Source organism: Phaenicophaeus curvirostris (genome assembly GCF_032191515.1).
Source record: "Phaenicophaeus curvirostris isolate KB17595 chromosome Z unlocalized genomic scaffold, BPBGC_Pcur_1.0 scaffold_52, whole genome shotgun sequence".
NCBI lineage: Eukaryota > Metazoa > Chordata > Aves > Cuculiformes > Cuculidae > Phaenicophaeus > Phaenicophaeus curvirostris.
In genome coordinates this window covers 623,550-648,302 of record NW_027206665.1, presented here as the reverse complement: position 1 = coordinate 648,302, position 24,753 = coordinate 623,550, and the positions used below count along the sequence as shown (strand labels likewise).

The following is a 24,753-nucleotide window of genomic DNA, read 5'->3' as shown; positions in this document are numbered from 1 at the left end:
CTATTTTGAGGATGGAAACTCCAATTACAGAATGGGTCCACAAGCCTGAATCTATCTCTCCTCCCCAAACAGGGACTCCTCTTTGGTAAGACTTGTGTCTCCAGCTTTGTCAGATGTTACCCAGGAACATATTGTTTACTAAAGTGCTGATTTCTTAATGAAAGATAGCAATTGCAGAAAGTGAATTTATCAACAGCTATTCTGGATCTTTGCTTCTGTCACTTTAATAAATTACTTATTGTTCCAACTTTGTGAAAATGTTTCAGTGCAATTCCTTGGGAAGGCTCCGACAGGCAAACTTTTACTCTGATAAGCGGCTATACACAGAACCCTTAGGCATAAACTGTTTACCAAGTCTGAGACTAAGACTGGGTCCAGTCACACCTAGGTTCCACTCTGAGAAGGTGTTCAGAAAGCAAGAAGGTTCTTTCTGAACCTCATGACTGAACAGAAGGGCCTCCTCTCTGCCACATGTCAGACTCGTACTCTTAACAGACATTTGCGGATGCATCAGGTCCCATGAACTTCTGCACCTTCAGGTTCCTTAGATGGTCTCAAATCTGATATTCTCCTACAGTGGGCGGTTCTTCATCCTCCCAATTCTTGCCTTTGTCTTCTGTGCCTTGGGTGGTGTGGCTAGAGCACTTGCCAGTGAAGACTGAGTCTGCTCGGACAATTTCTCTGTATTACTCTCAGGCTACCTGTCCTTGCTTCCACCCTCTGTAGGCTTCTTTTTTGTGTTTAAGTTGGCCCAGGAGCTCCTTTTTCATTCATGCAGGCTTCCTGGCGGTTTTGCCTGACTTCCTCTCCTCTTTGCTGGAATGCATCGCTCCTGAGCTTGGAGGAGGTGATCCTTGAATATCAACCAGCTTTCTTGGACCCCTCTCCCCTCCAGGGCTTTAACCCATGGTACGCTACCAAGCAGATCCCTGAAGAGGCCAAGGTCTGCTCTCCTGAAATCCAGCGTAGTGAGCTTGCTGCACGTCCTCCTCACTGCCCAAAGGATTTTGAACTCCACTATTTCATGGTCACTGCAGCCAAGGCTTCCCTTGAGCTTCACATTCCCCACCAGCCCCTCCTTGTTGGTTGAGAACAAGGTGCAGCGTAGCACCTCTCCTCGTTGGCTCCTCCATCACTTGGAGAAGGAAGTTGTCATCAATGCATTTTCCAGGAAGCTCCTGGATTGCTGTGAGTTGACTGGCATATCTGATTTTGCACAGAAAAGAGACAGTACTGTTTTTCATTTAGTGTTCTGGTTTGACCCAAAGCAGAATCAGTTTTCTAACTCCAGCTAAGTCTCATCTGAGTAACTTCGTTTTCTGAAAGTTAACTGCATGTTTCTCAGACAATGTTTCTCTCTAGCAGCAACAACACGGGGCACTGGTATGCAGAAAGGTCACTGCTTATACTTATTCCTATAGAAACCAAGGCCATTCTCGAGCTGGTGAAATGCCATAAGGCAAAGAAGCAAAAAAGGGTCACACTTGCAGAGAGGGGTGGACAGGACAGGTGACCCCAAACTGACCAACAGAGCATTCCATCCTGTATACATCATACTCAGTATAAAACTGAGAGATCACATGGGTCTCACTCTCTTCTTTGTTGACCGATGTCCAGTGAGGACCCCATCTGTCTGTTTGTCCCTGATCCCAGATCCGTGCATTCCGGAATCCAGTTCCTGAGCCCAGTTCGCTCCTGCCACTCATCTTCTTCCCTGTGCTTGCTCTGCAGCATTTGTGGTGATGTAGTCATCGAGGAGTGGGGACACAATTTCATATATTTGTATATATTTTATTATTTTCTTATTATTTTCATTATTATTATGATTTCATTAAAGCTGCTTTAGTTTTACTTTCCAACTCACAAGTCTTTTCCTCTCTTTTCCCTTTCCCCTTTCCTTGGAGGTAGGAAGAAGGGAATTGAGATCCCAACTGCTTGGTTTTAGCTGCCAAAATTAGGTCGGGCTGGGGCTAAACAGTGACGCTTAGTCAATCTAGCTCCCTGGACTGTGCATTTCTTTTATTTAGAATACCTGGGATTCGGACATTTATTTTACTGAAATCTCTGTTTAATCTAGTTTAGGGTATAAACAAAGATCTTTATACAAAGCTACTTTATGCAGATACTGTTGGGATGGAATAAATAAAGCAGATCCACACTATTTTCATTAGTATTCAGTGAAAGGACAAAAGACAATAGGAACATTGAAATACAGGAAATTTTGCTTAAACATTAAGAAAATGCTTTTATTTTTTTTTACTCTAGGGGTGGTTGAACACCAAAACAGTTTGTCCGGGAAGATTGTGGAGTGTCCATCTTTAGAGATATTCAAAACCCAACTGTACACAGTGTTGGGCAATCTGCTCTAGATGATTTTGGTTTGAGCTGAGGGGCATTGGACAAGCCAATCTCCAGGGGTGCCTTCCAACCAAATGACATTTCTTATTTTTCAATTTGTGCTGATTTCCCATTATCTTGCCACTGGGCACTGCTGCAGAGAGTCTGGTTCAGTCTTTTACTCCCTCCCATCAGGTATTTATACACATTGATAAGATTCCTATGCTATAGGAGTGCTGATCTGTAGCACAACCACAGCCATGCCTATGGCTGGTTATGGATCCCATTGATCTGGACCCCAACCCACAGATTGGCTTTCTGGCTTGACCTTGGACCTGTCTTGCCACTAGGGACCTGCCCAGTGGTCAATGGACTGTGTCTGACCTTGGGTATCCTCACCAGACCTGAATCTGATTTGTGGACTGACTTCCTGTATTGACCTGCCTCATCATCACAAATTTGTCTGATGATCTAGACTCTTGATTGAATTGGACTACTATCTCCAGGTCTGCCCTGCTTGCCTCACTTGGATGCTGCAGGACTGGGCCCAGGCTGGTGAGGCCCCTGCCATGTGTATCATGGTACTCAACTCCCAGTTCCTCGTCCCTTGAGGAGCATGTGCTGCTCCCTGACAGGAAGACAGTGTTGAAAGCCTTGTTAAAGTCAACATAGACCACATGCATTGCTTTCCCCTCATCCACTGAGCCAGTCACCTTATTGTAGAAGGCTACTGAGTTGGTCAAGCATGATTTCCCCTTCATAAGTCCATGCTGACAACTCCCAAACATCTTTTTGTCCTTCACGGGTGGACTTTGGCTTTCTTAACACCATCCCTGCACACTCAGACAGTCTCTCTGTATTCCTCTTGGGTTCCCCGCCCCTGCTTCCACCTCTTGTATACTTTCCTTTCATGTTTGAGCTTTGTCAGGAGCTCCTTGTTCATCCACGCAGGCCTCCTGTCACCTTTGCTTCATTTTCTGCATGTTGGGAAGGACCGTTCTTTAGGTTCAAGGAGGTGATCCCTGAAAAATCAACTGGCTCTCCTGGATCCCTTTGCCCTGTAGGACTGTGTCCCATGGGATCATGGGATTATTCCAAGCAGAGCCCAGAAGAGGCCCAAGTCTTCTCTCCTCAGGTCCAGGGTTTTGATACATCAGTTCTTGCCAGGAGGAGGAAATCAACACAAAGCTGAACCTAATCATGAGCTCTTCTATCATTTTATATGTGTGCCACTTAAAGTAATGAAAATGAACAACAGCATTTGAAATTCAAAGCTCCTAATACTTTTTTTTTTTTTCCTAGCTTGTGGGAAAATAACCCAGGACTGCCAAGAAGTGTCAAATCAGAAGAATTGCATCATAATTTACTTTTATTATCACTTTTTAAAAATGTACAAGTTTTTAGGTATGGGCTCTCTCATGTCTACTGATATCAGACTCCAGTGATATCGACTGCAGATCTGACAAACCTTTCTTTTTCACAAGAGAAGTTGAACAATTTTCATTAGAGGTACAACTCTGTCACATAAATGAGAGGTAAGTCTCCAAGAACTAGAAATATGAAAAAGTAGCTTCATTTAACACTGTACCTCTGTTTCTGCTGCATGGGTTGCTGTCTCATAGCCATATATTGCATGTCCTCTTGTAGCCGATTAAGGGGAGAATCTGGTTTGACACGAATCCCATAATAATGGTATTTGGAGTTCCCCCTTTATGAAAAAAACCAAAAATAACATTAGTTTTATGCATATACATCATACTCACTTCACAATTTGCCTTGTCTGGAAAGCAGTTTGTAAATGTTAGGCTTGAGCTTCCTCTCACTCTAGTATAAAATTGGTATAACTCCACCAGCTTCTGGAAATCACTTCACTTAAACTATATTTTCCAGCACCTTGCCGTTGGACTTCATTTAAAAGAATAAAGAAAGTAAAAAACAAATAAATTACTTAGGCAGTCATGGTGAATAGAACAGTTCCATAAATGGGGCATGCTTGTGAGTGAGCGAGTGTTTGTGCATCTTTTACTAGTCAACTTCAATCCCGATCAACTGGAGAGGAAGAACAGAATCGGGCTATATGCATTCATGTTTATGTGAGTGCTATTGGTGTCTATGTGGGTGCCGGTAAAGGCATTGCTCTGTGTTAGCTTGTGTGGTTACCTGTGTCAGTGTCATGTGTTAGTGTCATGTGTGTGCTTATCTGCATCTCTGGAATATGTTTAGTCTCAGTGGCCCTGCAAATGGGAACAACAGTTGCTCCACCCACTGGACTGAGATGGAAGATATCTGGGACTTAAGAGTACACAGAATCTGGCTGTTGCAGACTGGGAGTCTCCTGGGTCCTGGAGTCCACTGGATTTGGCAACTCCCTTAACAGTAAGGTTTAAAATATTTTTTATTTGTTTGTTTGTTTGCTTGTTTGTAACGTAAAAGCTTCACATTCACAACTAATATTGATATTTTCAATTAGACTTTAAGATTTCATTAACGCAAACCTCGTTCCGAGTCTTCTGGTCCGTAATCCCATGAAGATTGACCGTATAAGTTTTCCAAAGGAGGCAGCATTGACTGGATCTAACTTGTGCTCCTGACAATGACGTAAGTAATGGTTGTAAAGGGTACTTCTGGGAAGACTCACTCCTTCTGCGGTTTCATAGTTGTCTAAAAGCCATTGGAGCTATATCAAATATGAAAAAGTGAACATATGTAAATTCAGTATTACTTTACTAAAAAAAATCTTCATTGTACAACACAGACCTCTGATATGTTTTAGGCCACCCTTAAGGCCTGTTTAATATAGTGACTTTTTTCTTCAAGCAAATATCATCTCTTTAAATCTCTTTCAGTGCTAGATATGCCATGATGCCTTAGTATCTTTTAGAATTACAAGGAAATAACAAAACTCATTGCACTTGTGACCTCAGGTAGCTGCACTTCTAAAAATGGTTCAGATTCAGTACCATGCATTAACTTTTTATGAAGTTATTTGTGCTTTGGAGACAAATTGTTGGAAATCCAAGGAAATAAAATAATTCATGTAGTTTATATTAATTGCAGAAAAAACCTAAAAGGAATAAGTTAATACTTTTTTAATTCTGGTATGTTATACTATTCTCTTCATTTGAAATTAAAAAAAAATACAAACACACCCACACACCCACATACACACCCCAAGTACTTATTTAACTGAATATGGTGTATTTTCTTCCAAATGCAAAGAAGTTATCAAACATAAGGTAGCAAGCAATCTAGATTACACGAAAAGTAACTGATACATCTATAAAAAGTTATGGGCTCAATACCTTTCTGTTGTAGTCTGTTTTACCTTTAACTACAAAGAATTAGTATTTTTTTTCCCCCATGTAATTTAATGTAGAATTTTATTGAGTAATTTTGTAAGCATGTAGGTGAACACTTTCTAATTTCATTGTACCTTTGTATAGAGCTAATAGTAACTAACATACACACAAACCCCAAGTACAATGGCCACTTCCATGACATTTAACAGTATAGGAGAACAACAGAATAAAATGGAAATATTTTTATAGTGGTAATATGAAAATTCTCCCCTACTCCCCATGGTTTCATACCCTTGGAATTCCCCTTTAATTTCAGCTTGAATAATTCCCAAATGTTGTCTTCTGCTTGCATTTACTACTTAATTACTTAAGAAAGTAATATTACCAAAATGAATCAGCATGAACTTCCAAATTTTCCAGGTTCACAATACTTACTGGGCTTAGTTTGAGCATCCAATAAATCCCCAAGCCGTGGATATTTTTTTTGGCATTTGGAACAAAATTTTATTCCAATATGCTGGAACTTCACGTTTGCACAATCCATTACAATTTAGTCCACCAAAGCAATTAATACAACCAAGATATATGTTTAAAATACAGTAAAATATACACAAAGGCTGTGTGACATTTATTATGCTACTCTGCAGGGCTATTTACTAAGTGAACAAATTCTGTTCTACTGATGTTCAATATAACTCGTCATTAAAGGAACATGAATATCAATATTTTAATGCCCATTACTCATGAAACATGTTCCCACTCTGACTCTTCTTTATTGCAGAACTACTAGTAAAATTTTGATTAGAATGTATATTTTGGAAATACAGTTCTGTTTAAGTCAGTTGTGAACAATTTAACAGTTACAATACACAAAAAAAGAAAAACAAAAAGTTAGGAAAACATTTACTCCAGACCTTTCAAAGGCCATCTTCATGTTTACTTTCTTACAGGAATCACCACCAGAACTATCATGTTCAGATTTCTAAACAAGAGCTCTATGTAAAGATGCAGGAGAAGCAGAATCCAAGATGGATGCAGATAATGTTGGACTTTAAATAAACATAACAAAAAAATGAAGTTCATTATCCTTATATCAATTTGTAGATATAAACACATTATTAAAGTATTCTTAGCATTCACAAATGTATTTTATCTTGAGCATTTACAGTTCTGAAATAAAGCCTAGGAGAAATATTACTGTAAACTTTTACCCTTGCTTGAGTATATTAACAAAACAGTTCCACTAATCACCTAAGTATATTTTAATTATATCTTTCACACTTTCCATTTAATCTACATTAATTAGATTATGGAAAAGGAGCTATTCCTATTTTACCTCAAAAAGAAAAAAATGATTGACAAACAAATTATTTTCCAATTAACTTCTAAGTAAGGCATTCGATTTTTTTACAGATGAATTGGAATTTATTAGGATTCATTTAAGTGCATTTTCTAATGAACTCTATTTGACAGATATTCCTTCAAACATAGCTTGGCATTAGCCAACAATGGCAAAACAAAACCCAAGACAAGTATAAAATAAGGACTTTTGCTCTAGAGTGAAGAGATTTCAGTAACAAAACCTTGAAGTGATTACTTGGAGGTTACAGCATGGAAAGAAGACTGCCAACAGCTGAATACCACATAAAAAGGTAAATAATCTGCAGACATGATAAAGTTATTGCAAACAACCTTAATCATATTTTTGTATTTGCAGAAAATTAATTTTAAAATTGAAATGTCCAGATTTTAGACTCATAGAATCATAGAATCACCAGGTTGAAAAAGACCCATCGGATCATCGAGTCCAACCATTCCTATCAAACACTAAATGATGCCCCTCAGCATCTTGTCCACCCGTGCCTTAAACACCTCCAGGGAAGGGGACTCAATCACCTCCCTGGGCAGCCTGTTCCAGTGCCCAAACACCCTTTCCATAAAAAATTTTTTTCTGATGTCCAGCCTGAACCTCCCCTGGCGGAGCTTGAGGCCATTCCCTCTTGTCCTGTCCCCCGTCACTTGGGAGAAGAGGCCAGCACCCTCCTCTCCACAACTTCCTTTTAGGTAGTGTTAGAGAGCAATGAGGTCTCCCCTCAGCCCCCTCTTCTCCAGGCTAAACAACCCCAGCTCTCTCAGCCGTTCCTCATAAGGCCTGTTCTCCAGCCCCTTCACCAGCTTCGTCGCTCTTCTCTGGACACGCTCCAGAGCCTCAACATCCTTCTTGTGGTGAGGGGCCCAGAAGTGAACACAGGATTTGAGGAGCAGTCTCACCAGTGCCAAGTACAGAGGGATAATAACCTCCCTGGACCTGCTGGTCACGCCGTTTCTGATCCAAGCCAAGATGCCATTGGCCTTCTTGGCCACCTGGGCACACTGCTGGCTCACGTTCAGTCAGCTGTCAACCAACACCCCCAGGTCTTTCTCCTCCAGGCAGCTTTCCAGCCAGACTTCTCCTAGTCTGTAGCACTGCATAGGGTTGTTGTGCCCCAGGTGCAGGACCCGGCATTTGGCCTTGTTAAACCTCATGCCATTGGTCTCAGCCCAGCGGTCCAGACTGTTCAGATCCCTTTGCAGAGCCTCCTGAGCCTCCAGCAGATCCACATCAGATTTTGATTTCTGACTTGTTGATTTATAATAGTAGTAACATTGGAATGGAATGAAATGGATTACACAGAACGGGTAAATTGACTCCAGCTTCAGTGAAACTTCCATATTTAGAAAGCATTAGTTTATAAATCAGTTAAGTCAATAACATGCAGAAAGAAATCAGGACAGGAAATAAAATAGAGGAAAATGAAAAAATTCATTAAAATGAATAGGTATTAACTTAGGCAACAAAACACCAGCTTAAGGAAGAAGGTAGGACTAAAACCATATTTATTGTCCTTATTTGAATCATCATTCAATAAATATTTTAAAAATAGGGAAAACATCCAGGAAGTTTGATCTGGGTTCCATTGTGTCCCCTCCCTGGAAGTGTTCAAGGCCAGGCTGGATGGGGCCTTGAGCAGCCTGGTTTGGTGGAAGATGTCCCTGCCCATGGCAGGGGGGTTGGAACTGGATGATCTTTAAACTCCCTTCTAACTCAAACCATTCTATGAGTCTATTAATTTCTTCCAAAACGACTGAGGAAAGAACAATCATTACGGCAAGATGTACTGGTTTTTGGTTTTTTTTTGTTTTGGTTTGGTTTTTTACAGCATCAACAATAGATTCCTCTATTTGTCTTTCAGTAGTTTTGAAAATACCCCAAAACAGTTACGAAACAGCAGGATAAGACTACCATAAGAGACAGATGCAAATCTCATTATTAGGAAGATATTTTCATAGAATCATAGAACGAATTGGGTTGGAAGGGATCTTTTAAGATCATCTAGTCCAACTTCCTGCAGTGGACAGGGGACACCTTTCACTAGATCAGTCACTTAAAGCCCCATCCGACCTGACCTTGAACACTTCCAGGGATGGGGCATCCACAACTTCTCTGGGCGACCTGTTCCAGTGCCTCACCACCCTCATCGCAATGAACTTTCTTCCTTATGTCCATTCTAAATCTACTGTGTGAGCCAACACAGGCAGGACTCAGGAACCACAAAGCCACAGATGAAATGCAAAGAGTTACCTTGCAAACTGGGCAGTCTCTGAAACATCACCCAGGCAGAGGAAATGCAAGAGGGAATGTAGGCACCACGGAGCTTGGTCTTTGCTAGAAGGTATGAATACCAGACCTGCTGCTTTTGCCTGTATATATTAGGGAAATGGCACAGTAGTTTTTTCCACTGTGCTTTGATCTTTCTCACAGCAGGGCAGGAATCTCAAGCATGTTTTCTAAGATGTCCCTCAGTTTATCACAGGCCTGTGTTACCTAAACACAAAGGTTCTACTTGTTAAGCACACCAGACTAAGCAATGATTACCATGATTTCTGTGTGTTTCTATACCTCAGCTGCAAGGTCACTTGAGCATGTTTTACAATTCCTCCTTGATAATCTTCTGTTATATTACCACATCTACCCTCTTCCAGTGTTAAACCATTTCCTCTTGTCCTGTTACTACAGGCCCTGGTAAAAGTCTCTCTCTGTCTTTCTTCTAAGTTCCCTTTAAGTACTGAAAGGCCACAATACAGTCTCCCCAGAGCTTTCTCTTCTCCAGTCTGAACCACGTCAACTCTCTCCATCTTTCTTCAGAGGAAAGGTGTTCCAGCCCTCTGATCATTTTTGGACCCGCTCTATCCTAATACCTGTCATTGATGAAGATATTATATAGCATTTAACCTAGTACGGACCCTTGAGGGACACCATTCATTGCTGATCTCTATTTGGATACTGAACTGTTGACTGCAACTCTTTGGACGTGGCATTCCAGCCAGTTCCTTATCCATCTAACAGTCTATCCATCAAATCCATCTCTCTCCAATTTAGCAGCAAGAATGGTGTGGGAGACTGTATCAAAGTCCTTACAGAAGCCCCAGTAGCTCTATATTTGTAGGTCTTCCCTTGTCCACCGATGCACTCACTCCATTGTAGAAGGCCACTAGATTAGTCAGGTATGATATGCCCTTGGTGAAGCCAGGTTGGCTGTCTCTAAACATCTCCCTCTCTTCCATATGCCTCGACATATCTTCCAGGAGGGTCTGTTCCATGATCTATTCACTAGGGCATGACACAGGGAATAGGGGAATACAGTTTTCTCATGTAGAAAAGTTTGTCCTTTAATTCTTATTGTTTTGAGTGTGAAGATTCTGGACTTTCTTGTCAGATTCAAGACAGACATATCAATTCTTTGCATATCTAAGTTTTCAGACAGATTTTTGGCATTTTGAAAATAAAATTACCGTCTGTTTAATTATGTTATTAAAACAATTTTAGCATATTTCTAGATTGTCTTAACATTGAAACAATTATTTTGAAAAACATCCAAAATGATCTAAAAGTCCTTCTTCACAGTTCACAGAATTCAGTTTTTCCTCACCCAATTTTAGCATTTTCTAAGAAAAGGAAATACTTTTCCAAGACATTGTACTGGTTCCTGCTGTATTTTTCTACCATGATGATATACTTTGACAAAACAATTTTGGTTTTCCCCTCCATATTACCACATTTCGGGAGGGCAGGGGTGTGGTGTCAACAAATCAAAATAAGCTTATAGCCTCTATCCAATATACTCATACATTCATATAACATTCAATATTTACATTTCTCTGGTAAAGGAATACAAGAATCTGAAAAAAATATGTAAATTTATTTTGGTTAGTAAGGCTGAGAAGCAAGAAAGGATGCAGTATATATAGACATCTAGCAGCATTAAAAAACACAGAATTATTTATACCAACTGAAGAAAAAAGACTTTTAGTCTTTCTCCGTTACCTAAAAGTTATTTTTAATGGCTTTATCACTATATTTGCAACCTTCCAACCATCTTTTAATGCAAACATCTTCAGCTTTCTCTTATGGAAAATTCCTAGTTAGAGGCAGAAAAATAAAACATATTAGACGCTAACAGATTGTTTTAATTATTTTTCTCATCAAATGGATCTTCAGAATTCTTACCTTATAATAAACTTGTACAGAATAACAGAAATATTTAAAAAGAAATCTAGCAAATATTTTTTATTCAAAGTGTGTGCTGCTTTTTTCCCCCTTCATCTGCTCCTGAATTGTTTTATCGGGTACACAAATTATAGAAAACCGAGACTACTTAAGAATTATTTGATTATTATTTTTACACTTACATTTGGACCTGCAGAGCAGGCAAATACATTAAGCTGTGTAAGCACAATACAAAACTTAGAAAAAGAAATGCATTCTATGATATGTCATGGCATTTAACCTGACAAAATATAGTGAAAGAAGATGTAGATTACAAGCAACTAAAATAAAAAGATTAAAAGTAAAAAGTAGCAATAACTTAAACCAAACATTTAGAGGCAGGCTAAGCATGCAGAACAAGCAAGTGATTAGCTTTCATGAAAGAGGAGACAACTTACATGGCTGTTGAGAAGAGAGCTTCTGTGAGTAGAAAGACCATCAGACTTTTGCAGGGTCTCAATCGCCATTTCAATCTGATAATAGATGTCATTAAAAAAATGACTCAAGATAAGACAGTAGAAAAGACTGATCAGAAAAATTCTGATAGACTGCCTTAAGTTCAACAGAAATATCTAGTTCAGTCACAGCTAAGGGATATTTTCTACTTAAAGGTCTCATCCCAAAGTCCCCGTGAATGCAAACCTCCCCAGTGAAATCAGGGAGGTGTTTTGCTTGCATATATACTGCAGGATCCCACTTTCAAAGCTCAATTTGCCTTCCTCCCTGCTCATGAAATAAGAGAAGTGGATTTACCAGCAAGCTGCATTACAAACACTAAAATTTACTGAACTATCAATGTTTTCAATAAAAGAAAAAAATTGCATAATGAAATCCTAAGAAAGGCCTCAACGTTTCTTCCTCCCAGTATTTGAGAGAGACCTGTGCACACTTTGAATGTGAATTAGAAACAAAATTTCTGCCTCTGCAACCATGGAGCAAAATCTCAATCATTCAGTGAGTTTTCTGACATTAGTTTCATTGGACAGGTTATCACCTCTACAACCTGCCAGAGCAGTCTTTGAATAGCCAGAGCTCTCTGAGTAAATGAAAATTGAGGTTTACACAGGCAGTAATGTCCATCCTTAAAAAATGAAAAAAAAAAAAATCAGATGAGTTCAGAAAAATACTTTTAAAAGAGAAAGTATTATATACCATTAATTATACAGCAGTATTATTCTTAATAAAAATGTGTAAAGATAACCATATCCATTCCCATTCCTTCCCCCCATATTAATGCATCTCTTGATTAATTCTATAATGACAGCATTAAAAATAAAATTACAAACTAACTGTAGTTTAGCTGCAGAGCTAGAATAGCAAAAAAATTGAAAGTGATAGTGACAATGGGATGCACAGTAAAAGAAGGCACGCAATTAGCCACATGAAATGGAAAAAAAACACAAAAGCAAAAAAATATACTTCAATATTACAAAAGTAATGTTTAAATCCATATTTTTTTTCTTGCTTCAGTGGAAAATGCTATTAGATTAAAATATTCAATCAGACAGAAAAGATCAAATTTAAAAGGATACAGTATGCTAAAAATTAAAAGGTTAAGATTTCATCATTCTAGCATCAACTTACTGTATACTGCAATCATAGACTGTCCCAATCTTAACATGATATTATAACATGATGCATAATATGAATCATAATTCTGAATCTTACTCCACTGTTTGACAATACCTTGTCTACAGCAGTACTACAGGACTGAAGTACTACCCTCTCACTTCACCGAGACAAGTTTTGGTGGCCAGTTCAAGGAACCAATCCTTTAACACTGTAAATTGATGTTTTTTATATGTATATAAACACTTCCCTGCTTTGGCAACAACACAGTACTACCAACAGTTGAGGGAGCAAGGCACTGGAGAATATATGTGGATATATGTTCACCAATATTGTCGCTGAAGACATTATATTCGTGGTCACAGATACATAGATTTTTAAACCAGAGATATTAATGATTAGTATGATCAGATTTTCTTATTTTTTGAAGGTCAAGAAGCATTCATTACTGCTAAAATTCAGCATTAGTTCATGAATCTTATGAAGTATTATTGAAGTAGAGTAGGTCTTTCAGAAAGACATCTAATCTATATTTAAAATGAAAAGTATTCACCGTATTCTAGTGTAACCTGTTTCAATAGTAATTATTTTCATTATTAAATTTTTTGTACATTATTCCTTGCCTAAATTTTGATGAGTTGCATTTTGAGCTTTACCTGCTACTGAAGTATCTCTGCACTATTAGAAAACTTTCTCCCATGCAGGCACCTAACCATAAACAAAGCATCTCTTAACCTTCCCTAGCATATAAATAAAATAGGCTTAACTTGACGTCAGATTTTCTTGACGGTGAATCATTTGTCTTGCTAATTTTGAAAACTTGCAGCTACTTGTGGATTCTCTCTCATTTCAATGTATTTTATTTTTTAAGATCTCAAGCTTCTGGTAGGCTTGGGTCCTCAGGCTTTCAAAATGTTCTTTCTGAAATAGATCCCTGCATGTGAGGAAAGTGCCAGCTACCTTAATGGCAAGTTATTCATGTGCAGAATCTGTTCCTTTAAGCTTTTAAGTTCAAAGTTAGGGTCAGGAACTTAGACTTTGGTTCTGGAAAAAAAATGAGCATGAACTTAAGTTCAGCTTTATTCAGAGTAGCATTTAAGCATATGTCCCAAATTAAATAGGGATTATCCTGAATAGTGTTGGGTTTTTTAAAAAATTCTAGCTTTGACATTTTGGGAAAAAATATGAAAATAAATTTAACATTAATTGCATTCCTTACATTTCTAAGGATGAACAGTCAGAAGTTACAAGCATGAGTGCTAAAGGACAAAAAAAACCTCCATCCATCTGTTTGAATGTTTGATCAATCATAAATTTCTTCTTATGGAAAGACATAATTAATTAAAATGTTTTGACCAGTAACTGAAAAAGTTATTCTCACAGCAATCCCAACCAAACCATTTTAAAACTATCTGCATAACTAATTACTAATGCATATAATTGTCAGTGTACATATAAACATGTAGGGAGAAATTACAGCATGATAATTATAGGGAGTGTGATTTTAGGCTTCTCCATCAGTTCAGTTTGCCACCTAAAATGCTAATTTATTATCTGCCATGGTCATTAATGGTTAAGAAGGGTGTAACTTTTCTGTGGATAATAAATTCAAAACTGTGATTATTATACACATCAACTACATCCTACAATGATCAGTCTTTATGTAATCTTATTAACTGTTCCTGTTAGTTTAAGTCTTATTGTCCATTAATATTTTATCAGGTGAACATATACATTAATGTCTCAGGTGCCATTATACTATATACAAATATGTATATATGCTTTTTTAATTTTTTATCTGCTATATCTTTAGCACCATTTAACTTTATCTGCTTAAAAAATGTTGCCACTGTAGGCTTTAAACCAAGTGCAATACTAAAGAAGTTTTCATCAAGTGAAGAAATTCTTCATCATTGTGAAGAAATTACTAATTCATCAAATGTATATTAGAAAAATTAAATTCAGCACAGATAATTAATCCTTGGGTACTAGTGATAACTGTGTTTGCTGTTACAATTTTTCCTTGTAAGAATTGTTACTTTCTCATTGGCAATCCCAAAACAAGGTCTGTATACATCACTATAATAATAAAGTGGTATATGATAAATGTATATGAACTCCAGAGTGCTTTCCACTTATATTTCAAAACAGTGTATTCATTCAAATGCTCCTGTCCTCTGAAGAGGTACTCATACCAGAGGGTTGAATTGAGCAGACGAACTTGCCTAGAAGCAGAGACTTTAAAATGAACCATCAGTGACCATAACTCACAGGTCCAACTTTGACACACAGAAGAACATGAAAAATTCTCTTGAAGGTCCTCACAGACTAAGCAACTGTAGTAGAGCTTTTATAGAATTTTGCTCAAGAGAAAGAAAAAGCAATTGAAAGACAGAAGAAAAAAAAGCAATTGTTTTAAAATTTGGGGGAGAAAAAAAAATTTTGTACATATACACAAAAAGATCATAAAAAATGCAAAATATGTCTGATATTTTATATATGCCAATTTTTAAAAGAACTCAGAAAAGCTTTAGAAGTGTTTGCGTTGGACTAGATGTACAAACAACAGGAGGTAGTTCATATCCAAAGGAGAACAGAGATAAAATAATTAATTACCAGAACAATGCTGGACACTTCAGTAAGAACACCAGTCATCTAATGAAAATATTGACATTTATGGGGATCCACAGAGTTAGACATAGTTATGGTCTCTGCTACTGTATCACTTTTCATAATGCTTTATTTCTGTTTACCTTCCAAAACAAAATATTGTAACTAATATATTTATAATAATTAAGGAGGAGACAGACAAGTTCAAGAAAATAATAGCCTCCAAACTTCACATGTTTCCCAGCAAAATTCACATGTTTCCGAGCTGGAATATTTAATTAGTCTGAGGGCTTCTTTTCTGTTCCTAATAAGATAGGAATGGGGGCCCTAATAATTTTGTTTGTTTTCTGATGTCAATGTGAGAATATTTCAGATGTTATGAGCATCCACTACATTTCATTATAAAATAAATACATCACAGTTATCTGACTGCATGTACTTAGAATATGCATATCGACTGATGAATGAAAATCTTTCTTATGATCAGAAAACAACACGTGGGGCCAACATATGGAGCAGAAGCACACGTAACATCCTTGACTTGGTAAAAATTCAAAATGTTTGGTAACTGGAATTTATACAAGATTACTCTCCATTTTTATCTTCCTTGCTGGGTGTTTCAAATGGCTGGTCAAATTATCAGTTCCACTCTTTCTCTTGGATTCAACCTCTTTTTATAAATCAAGCAGTAGTTTGTATACCTCACATTTCTCATACTCTTGAGATTCTAAATCACTGAGTTGCCCTGTTGCTGATCTGCCAGATATGGTACAGACTCAAAAAACTCCCCAAAACCTTCTCAGGCTTTACTTAGTATTTCTAGAACAAGCATACTCCATTGAACTCCTTCAAAAACACATAGCAAAAGCCATACACTTCCACAAAAGTTAGTCTCATCAGAAAATTAGGACTGAGAAACAAAACAGAAAGCTCAGATAATTATTTTTTAAAAATAATAAAAAAAATATGACAAGGCAGAGTTGTCAAGAGTTCAACTGCCAGACACACAGTAATCCACTCTTCTAGAAATGTGCTAACACCATGTCACTTTGAATTGGACTGTTATGATAGCAGTTAGTGGCTAGTCATGTTTGACCTACTTTACACATTTTTACAGAAAAAAAAGAAAAGCAACAGAAAGAAATTAGCTTCAGGGATTTAGAGGCATCTCAAATATCAGATTTTAAATACTTCAGAAACAAAAAGTCATTGTGTTCCTTCGGCCAATTTTTAACAATAAGAACAATACACTCAAATGTATTTTAATTCCAACAACATTTTAACTTGATTTCTGTTATATTTCTCTACTGAAAATGATTAAATCAATTGCATCAGAGTGTATGGGGTTTAAGTGGCAAGGTTCTAGTAGACATCAGGAGTGCAGAAACTGCCCTCATATCAGATAGAGCCAGTTCTAGACAGCCCCAAAATGGGCCCGCTGCTGACCAAAGCTGAGTCAATCCACAACACTGGTAGCATCTATGTGAATATATATTTTAAAAGGGGCAAAAAATGCCACACAACAGCGGCTGGGAGAGAGGAGTGAGAATATTCCAAGGACCAGTCAATTAGGAATGAACACTATTCCCTTTATGAGGGCTGAAGGTTTGCCAGCCCAGCTGAAGTGCATTTACACCAATGCACACAGCATGGGCAATAAGCAGGAGGAGCTGGAAGCTGTTGTAGGGCAAGGAGACTACAATGTCGTTGCCATCACGGAACCGTGGTGGGATGACTCGTATAATTGAAGTGCAGCTATGGCGAGGTATAAACTCTTCAGACAGGACAGCAGAGGAGGTGGGGTAGCCCTCTATGTAAGAGAGCACTTTGATACCCTCGAGCTCGATTATGGTGATAATGGGATTGAGTGCCTGTGGGTTAAAATCAGAGGAGCCCAAAAGAAGGCAGATATTGTGATGGGAGTCTGTTATAGACCACCCAGCCAAGAAGAAGCAGGTGACGAGCTCTTCTGTAAACAAGTGGGAGTAGTCTCCAGATCACTACCTCTTGTCCTCGTGGGAGACTTCAATCTTCCGGATATCTGCTAGAAGTACAATACAGCAGAAAGGAAGCAGTGTAGGAGGTTCCTGGAGTGCGTGGAAGACAACTTCCTCGCACAACTGGTGAGCGAACAGACAAGGGAAGGCGCCCTCCTGGATCTGCTGTTCGTGAACAGAGAAGGCCTTGTGGGGCATGTGACGGTTGGAGGATGCCTGGGACAAAGCGATCATGATATGATAGGCTTTTCAGTTCTAGGTGAGGTGAAGAGGAGGATTAGCAGAACAGTCACATTAAACTTCCAGAGGGCAGACTTTGGACTGTTCAGAAGGCTGGTTGGCAAAGTCCCATGGGAGACAGTCCTTAAGGGCAAGGGAGGCCACGAGGACTGGGAGCTCCTCAAAAAGGAAATCCTAGCAGATAAGGTGCAAGCCGTCCCCATGTTCTGGAAAAGGATCCAGCGGGGGAAAAACCATCTTGGTTGAGTAGGGAGATCTTGAGAGACATCAAAAAGAAGAGGAATGTCTATGAATTTGGAAGAAGGGACAGGCATCTTGGGTGGACTGCAGGGAGGAAGTGAGATTGTGCAGAGAGAAAAATCAGGAGGGCTAAGGCCCAACTAGAAATCAGATTGGCCAAGTCTGTGAAAGATAACCAAAAAATCTTTCTATTAATAATAGGGAGAATATATAGTCCCTATTGGATGCAGAAGGAACAATAGTGACAGGGGATGAGGACAAGGCTGAGGTACCTAATGCCTTCTTGCCTTAGTCTTTAATTGTAAAGACAGTTGTTCCCTCTGTATACAAACCCAGGAGTTAGAGGAGTAGAATGAGGCTCCCAGGATCCAAGAGGAGGTGGTTAGAGACTTGCTTGCCCAGCTAGACACCCACAAGTCTATGGGTCCAGATGGGATCCACCCAAGAGTATTGAGGGAGCTGGTGGACGTGCTTGCCAAACCCCTTTCCATTATCTTCCAGCGATCCTGGTTGACTGGGGAAGTTCCACTTCACTGGAGGCTGGCTGATGTGGTGCCCATCTACAAGAAGGGTCGCAGGGAGGATCCAGGAAACTACAGGCCTGTCAGTCTGACCTCAGTGCCAGGGAAAGTCATGGAAGAGGTGATCTTGAGTGCTATCATGAAGCACATGCAAGAGAACCGGGTGATCAGGCCCAGTCAACACGGGTTCACAAAAGGCAGGTCTTGCCAAACCAACCTGATCGCCTTCTATGACAATGTGACTTGCCTACAGGACGAGGGAAAGGCTGTGGATGTCTTGGACTTCAGTAAAGCCTTTGACACAGTTTCTCACAGCATTCTGCTTAGGAAACTGTCAGCCTCTGGCCTGGACAGGCGCACCCTCTCCTGGGTGGAAAACTGGTTGGATGGCCAGGCCCAGAGAGGGGTGGTAAATGGAGTTAACTCCAGCTGGAGGCCAGTTACAAGTGGAGTTCCCCAGGGCTCAGTACTTTAATTCAAAAGATCTGATACATTTGCTTAGTATAGTATTAGAAAGTAGGCCTGGCTACATATTGTTGTGACCTCCTAAATTTTTTATATAAAGTACGAAAAATATTATGATGGTGCAGGTAGGGTAAGGATTACAAGTGAAATGAGCTCTAGATATATTGGGTACAAAGCAAATTAAAATTGAACTTCTGTGTTGCTCTAGTTTTCCTGGTTTATTTATATTCTAGTAAATTTACAACTGAGTGTATATATATGACATCACAGCTTAAGTTGAACTGTTTTGATTTCAATGGACTCTTGCTTGTACATGTTGAGCCCTATATATTAACAGCCTTAATTAGCAAAGTCAAGAAATGATTAGAGATCTCAGGACTGGTGGCAGCCAGAGCTGCAGTCATCATGCCCTGGTGGAATTCACAATCTTGAGGGATATAGGCCAGGAGAAAATTAGAGTCTAGAGTCTGAATTCTAAGAGAGCAAACTTCATTAGGAATTAGTGGATAGGACCCCCTGGGAAGCTGACCTAAGGAATAAAGGAGATGAACAGAGCTGGTAGCTCTTTAAGGACATTTTTCTTAGTGCACAGGCACAGGAGGTCTCAATGACCAGATGTAAGAAATCAGGCAAGGAAGACAGGAAACCAACATGGCTGAGTAAAGACCTCCTGGTCAAACTAAAGTGCAAGAAGGAAATGCACAGGCAGTGGAACCAGGGACATATATCCTGGGAAGAATATAGGGACACTTCTCAGAGGTGTACAGATGGAATCAGGAAAGCCAAGGCATAGCTGGAACTCAATTTGGCAAAAGGGTGTTAAGAAAAATAAGGGCTTCTTCAGGTACGATGGCCAGAAAAGAAAGATTAAAGTAAATGTATCCCCCCCTCTGCCTCAATAAATAGGTCAGGACAAATGGTGACAACCAACATGGAAAAGGCTTAGGTACTCAACATTTTCTTTGCCTCAGTTTTCAATGAAAATGTCTCTTCCCAAATCTCTCAAGACCTTGAACCTCAAGTCAAAGACTAGGGGAAAGAAGTCTCTCCCATCATAGGAGAAGATCAGGTTCAAGACCACATGAGGAATCTGAGAATGCACAAGTCTATGGCACCTGATGAGATGCGTCCCAGGGTCCTGAGGGAATTGGCTGATGTAGTTGACAAGACACTCTCCATGATATTGGAGAAGTCATGGCAGTGAGGTGAAGTCCCTGGTGACTGGAAAAAGGGAAACATTGCACCCATTTTTAAAAATGGTAAAAAGGAGGACCCTGGGAAGTACCAACCTGTCAGCCTCACCTCTGTGCCTGGTAAGATCGTGGAACAGATAGAGTCTCCTGGAGAATATGTTGAGTTATATGGATGACAGGGAGATGATTAGACAGCCAACATGGCTTCACTAAGGGCAAGTCTTCCCTGACTAATCTAGTGGCCTTCTAAGATGGAATGATTGCATTGGTGGACAAGGGAAGAGCTATAGATGTTATCTACTGGGTCTTCTGTAAGGCCTAAGAGTTGGTCAACAGCTCAATGTCCAAGTGGAAACCCATAATGAGTGGTGTCCATCAGAGGTCCGTATTGGGAACAATATTGTTTAATATCTTCATCAATGACACAGGCAGTGAGATTGAGTGCATCCCCAGCAAATTTGCAGATGACACCAAGCCGAGTGATGCAGTTAACATGCCTGAGGGATGGGATGTCATCCAGAGGGACCTGGACAGGCTTGAGGAGTGGGCCCATGGGAACTTCATGAACATCAACAAGGCCAAGTGCTGGGTCCTGCACATGGGCAATCCCTGGTATCAATAAAGCCTGGGGGATGAAGGGATTGAAAGCAGCCATGTAGAGAAGGACTTGGTGATACTGATGGATGAAAAACTGGACATGAGCCAGCAATGTGTGCTTGCAGTCCAGAAAGCCAACAATATCCTGGGCTGCATCAAAGGAAGTGTGGCCAGCAGGTCAAGGGATGTGATTCTGCCCCTCTACTCTGCTCTGGTGAGACCCCACTCTGTACTGCTCCTGGCTTTGGAGTTGCCAGTATAAGAAAGGCATTGGCCTGTTAGTGGGTCCAGAGGAGGGCCACAAGAATGATCAAAGGGCTGGATCATGTCTCTTATGAGGAAAGGCTGAGAGAGTTGGAGTTGTTCAGCTTGGAGAAGGCTCTGGGAAGACCTTATTGTAGCCTTTCAATATATAAAGGGGGCTTCTATGAAAGATGGAGAGAGACTTTTTACCAGGGCCTGTTGTGACAGTACAAGGGGCAACATTTTTAAAGTGAAATAGAGTAGATTTAGATTGGACATTAGGAAGAAATTTTTTATGCTGAGGGTGGTGAGACACTGGAAGAGATTGCCCAGAGAAATCAGGGATATCCCATCATTGGAAGCATTCAAGGTCAGGTCTGATGGGGCCTTGAGCAACCTGATCTAGCAAGAGATGTCCCTGCACATGGCAGAAGTGTTGGACTAGATGATGTTTCAACATCTATTCTGACTCAAACCATTCTATGATTCTATGAAATAAAAATAATGAAAGTAATTTTGTGCTTTCCTGCTTAATAACTGTGGAAGGATGGCTCGACGACCGAGGACATGTTTTGATAGCCATGAACAATCCAGGGTTCAACATTCAGGATTAAACCTGGCGTTCCCCTTTAAGCTGACCTCGGTATGTTGACCGGAAGAAGGGCATAACAAAAGCCCGGAACTCAGCGCCGGAAAGTCCCTGAAACGTCCGGAGTATTGTACCAGCCCCCTTCGCGTGCTCAACCCTCTTGAACCAATCTTGTAACTTTTAAGGCGCGTGGACAGTATAGTAGGACCAATTGTAAGTTGTTTATTAGCGCGTGCTCTGCTAGAAAAGTATATAAGGAGTGTTGTGTTTATGAATAAAGGAGAACGACTATACTCACATTGAGATTTCATCGTTACTCGGGGTCCGACTCCCACTCCCACAAATAACTTATCAACAAGAAATGCACTTTAATGTATTCTAAAGCCTCATATATGTTATTATACACTATATATAATACCTAAAAATGGGAGGAAAACTAACAGTAGAAATACAATTTTAGAATTGTAATTTAATTTTTATTTGTGTTCCTTAAAAACTCGGTATAGTAAAGTAAAAATAATTCAAAACATTCTAATTAATAGGTTTCTTTTACACATGAAGCAAGTGCAGTTAGTGAAAGATAGATACCTTAAATTTTGTTTGTGTAAGGCATGATTTTTAGAATGAGCACAGAATGGACTTGACTTATGTGTTAGTATAAGGTACAAGTTAGTAATTACTCTGTTAAATTTCAGACTATGTATTAAGATACAATGCCTTGTAAACATAAAAAGTTTTAATTTTGGAAAATTAAAATCTGGCTTCTAATTTTGGCCGAAAAGAATTTATCATCTTTTCATTTGCAAAACTTGATATGGAGTTTTGATACCATTCAAATGATTCTAGGATAGCTAATTTCCAAGTCTACTACTCTTCCTGAATGGCTTGAAATTTGCTTGTGTTTGCTGACTGCATGTAATCTACTCTTTGATCCTACACTAAATGAATTGTTTCCACTTACTGAATTCTATTACATATTTGTAATACTAAACCGATCACTTGATATTTTGCTTGACAACAAAAGGTTGTCATCTGTAGATGATGTTCTGATTCAATGGAGAAGAAAATTTATTATGTCTAACAGGACTTTTTTATTCAAATATAAAGCAATTCATAATAACTAAAATGACACATGAATCTTTTGATCATTTAAATATTTTAAAGAAACAGTTCTTATCAAATTTACGTCACTTCAGAAGATTCATTGCTTTTGCTTAGATGAAGCCACTCTCATTCTGCTTGTGCTTTGTAATCATGTCCTAAAAAAACTTTTTTTTTACCTGATTATACAAAATCAAGAAATAAGATGAACTGTTGCTTTTGCTATCTGTTATTTTTCTGATGAGTTTTTACTCATCACACTGGCTTCCAAAAAGAAAATTCTTTAATTTTAGTAGCTTTTTTAAGAAAAAAAAATCCTGCTAACAAAACTTGTTAAAAAATAAATACCATTTAGGTGTCCTATATCTCGCTATCATGACAATTTTCAAGTCTTGTTACTGCAAGTGTCACAAGTTCTCTTGCATATTATTTCCAATTCTCTAAACCCAGGTCAGAACATCATCAAAGGTTTGCTAAGTGATCATTAAGGCTATCAGCAAAGCTAGAATAAGCATAAATACATTTACATCCCTGGAAACCCATCAGGGAAAGGAATGTATTTGTTCTCATGGTTAGGTTTTTCTAGTATTAACTATCATGGCTGTAACAGAAGGCATTTTTTCATTCCTTAAGACATTTCCACAATGAGCTGATCTTGAAAAGGAATTGAGAACTACCATAAATAAGTAATAACAATGAACTAAGATAATATATTCTCAGTATTCTGAACAAGTAACTAATATCTTGAAATAAGCTACAAATCCAAAAATAATATGGAGCCAAACCATAAATGAAGTCAAACATCTCTATGATGAGCTATTTATTTCAAATTTTATATTAGATATAAATAGTCTTAATAACATTTTTTTCTTTTCCAGAAAGAAAGATGAAGTGTCTAAAGAAGCTATTTCAAGCCCCAGTGCTACAAATTTTCAGTCTCATCCACATTCTTATGCATGTGAGCACCCCCAGTGCACTGTGCTGGGTTTGGCTGGGATAGAGTTAATTTTCTTCATAGTAGCCCGTATGGTACTATGTTTTGGATTTGTGCTGGAAATGGTGTTGATAACACAGGGATGTTTTAGTTACTGCTGAGCAGTGCTGACACAGAGTCAAGGTCTTCTCAGCTCCTCGTACCACCTTGCCAGTGAGTAGGCTAGGGGTGTGCAGGAAGTCAGTAGGGGACACAGTTGGGACAGCTGACCTCAACTGACGAAAGGGATATTCCATGCCATATGACATCATGCTCAGCAATAAAACTAGAGGGGGAGGTTGGTGGGTTAGGGAGGGTACTGCTTGGGGACTGGCTGGGCATCGGTCAGCTGGTGGTGAGCAGTTGTTTGCATTTGCATCATTTGTCTTTCTTGGGTTTTATTTTTCTCTCTTGTTATTTGTTTCCTATTCCTTACAATATTAATATTATTATCATCACCATCAAACTGTTTTTATCTCAATCCACAAGTTTTCTTACTTTTGCCCCTCCAATTCTCTCCCCCATCCCACCAGGGTGGGAGCGAGCCAATGGCTGCATGGTGCTTAGTTGCCGGCTGAGGACCACGACAGCACTCACTTAATACTATTCACATGCACTAAGTTAAACTAAATGTAAATATTTTCAATACAAAGCCATGTATTACTGATTCTGCCAACATAATATGCTTTTTGCTACAGAAACATGTCAGCACACAGAAACATCATAGTGGCTAAGAAACTATTCCCAAAGATTTAACATAGTTCTGAAGTACTTACTGTAGCTGGGGAAGCCCGCGTTGTATGAGTCACTGAATGACCAGAATTTTCCATTGAATTGCCAATCAGATAGGTCCCTCCTGAACTGCTAATGAGCTGTCCTCCTGCAACACCCATTTGAATCCCTCCAGTGCCCACCATACTATGAGAGGAGACCACTGTTGTTGCCTGTGCAGAACTTCCTTGAGTATCGAAGTAATTTCCCCCAGTGTTTTGGCTATACATCTGGGTTTCTGTGTAAGGATAAGTTGTTCGACTTCAGGAAAAGAAAACAAAAAAAGTAATAGTTAATTTGGATTGTTTAAGTGAAGGAAACATATCATTGTAGAAAAGAGTGTACAGTTGCTATAAACAGAGTAAAAAGGATTGACAAAAAAAACTGCCACTGCACAAAATAACATTTCATTATGTCAAAG

At 39.1% G+C, this 24,753-nt stretch overlaps 1 protein-coding gene across 1 annotated transcript in view; it reads right to left on the bottom strand.

Annotated features, from left to right (window-relative positions):
- Positions 1 to 24,753, bottom strand: part of LOC138733858 (transcription factor RFX3-like) — a 217,481-nt gene that overhangs the window by 53,563 nt on the left and 139,165 nt on the right. The window contains exons 4-7 of the mRNA XM_069881364.1: positions 24,338 to 24,593; positions 11,622 to 11,696; positions 4,833 to 5,014; positions 3,926 to 4,045 (exon numbers count right to left, since the gene is read on the bottom strand). Coding sequence (XP_069737465.1) covers positions 3,926 to 4,045; positions 4,833 to 5,014; positions 11,622 to 11,696; positions 24,338 to 24,593 — 633 coding nt within the window. The remainder of the gene's footprint in view (positions 1 to 3,925; positions 4,046 to 4,832; positions 5,015 to 11,621; positions 11,697 to 24,337; positions 24,594 to 24,753) is intronic.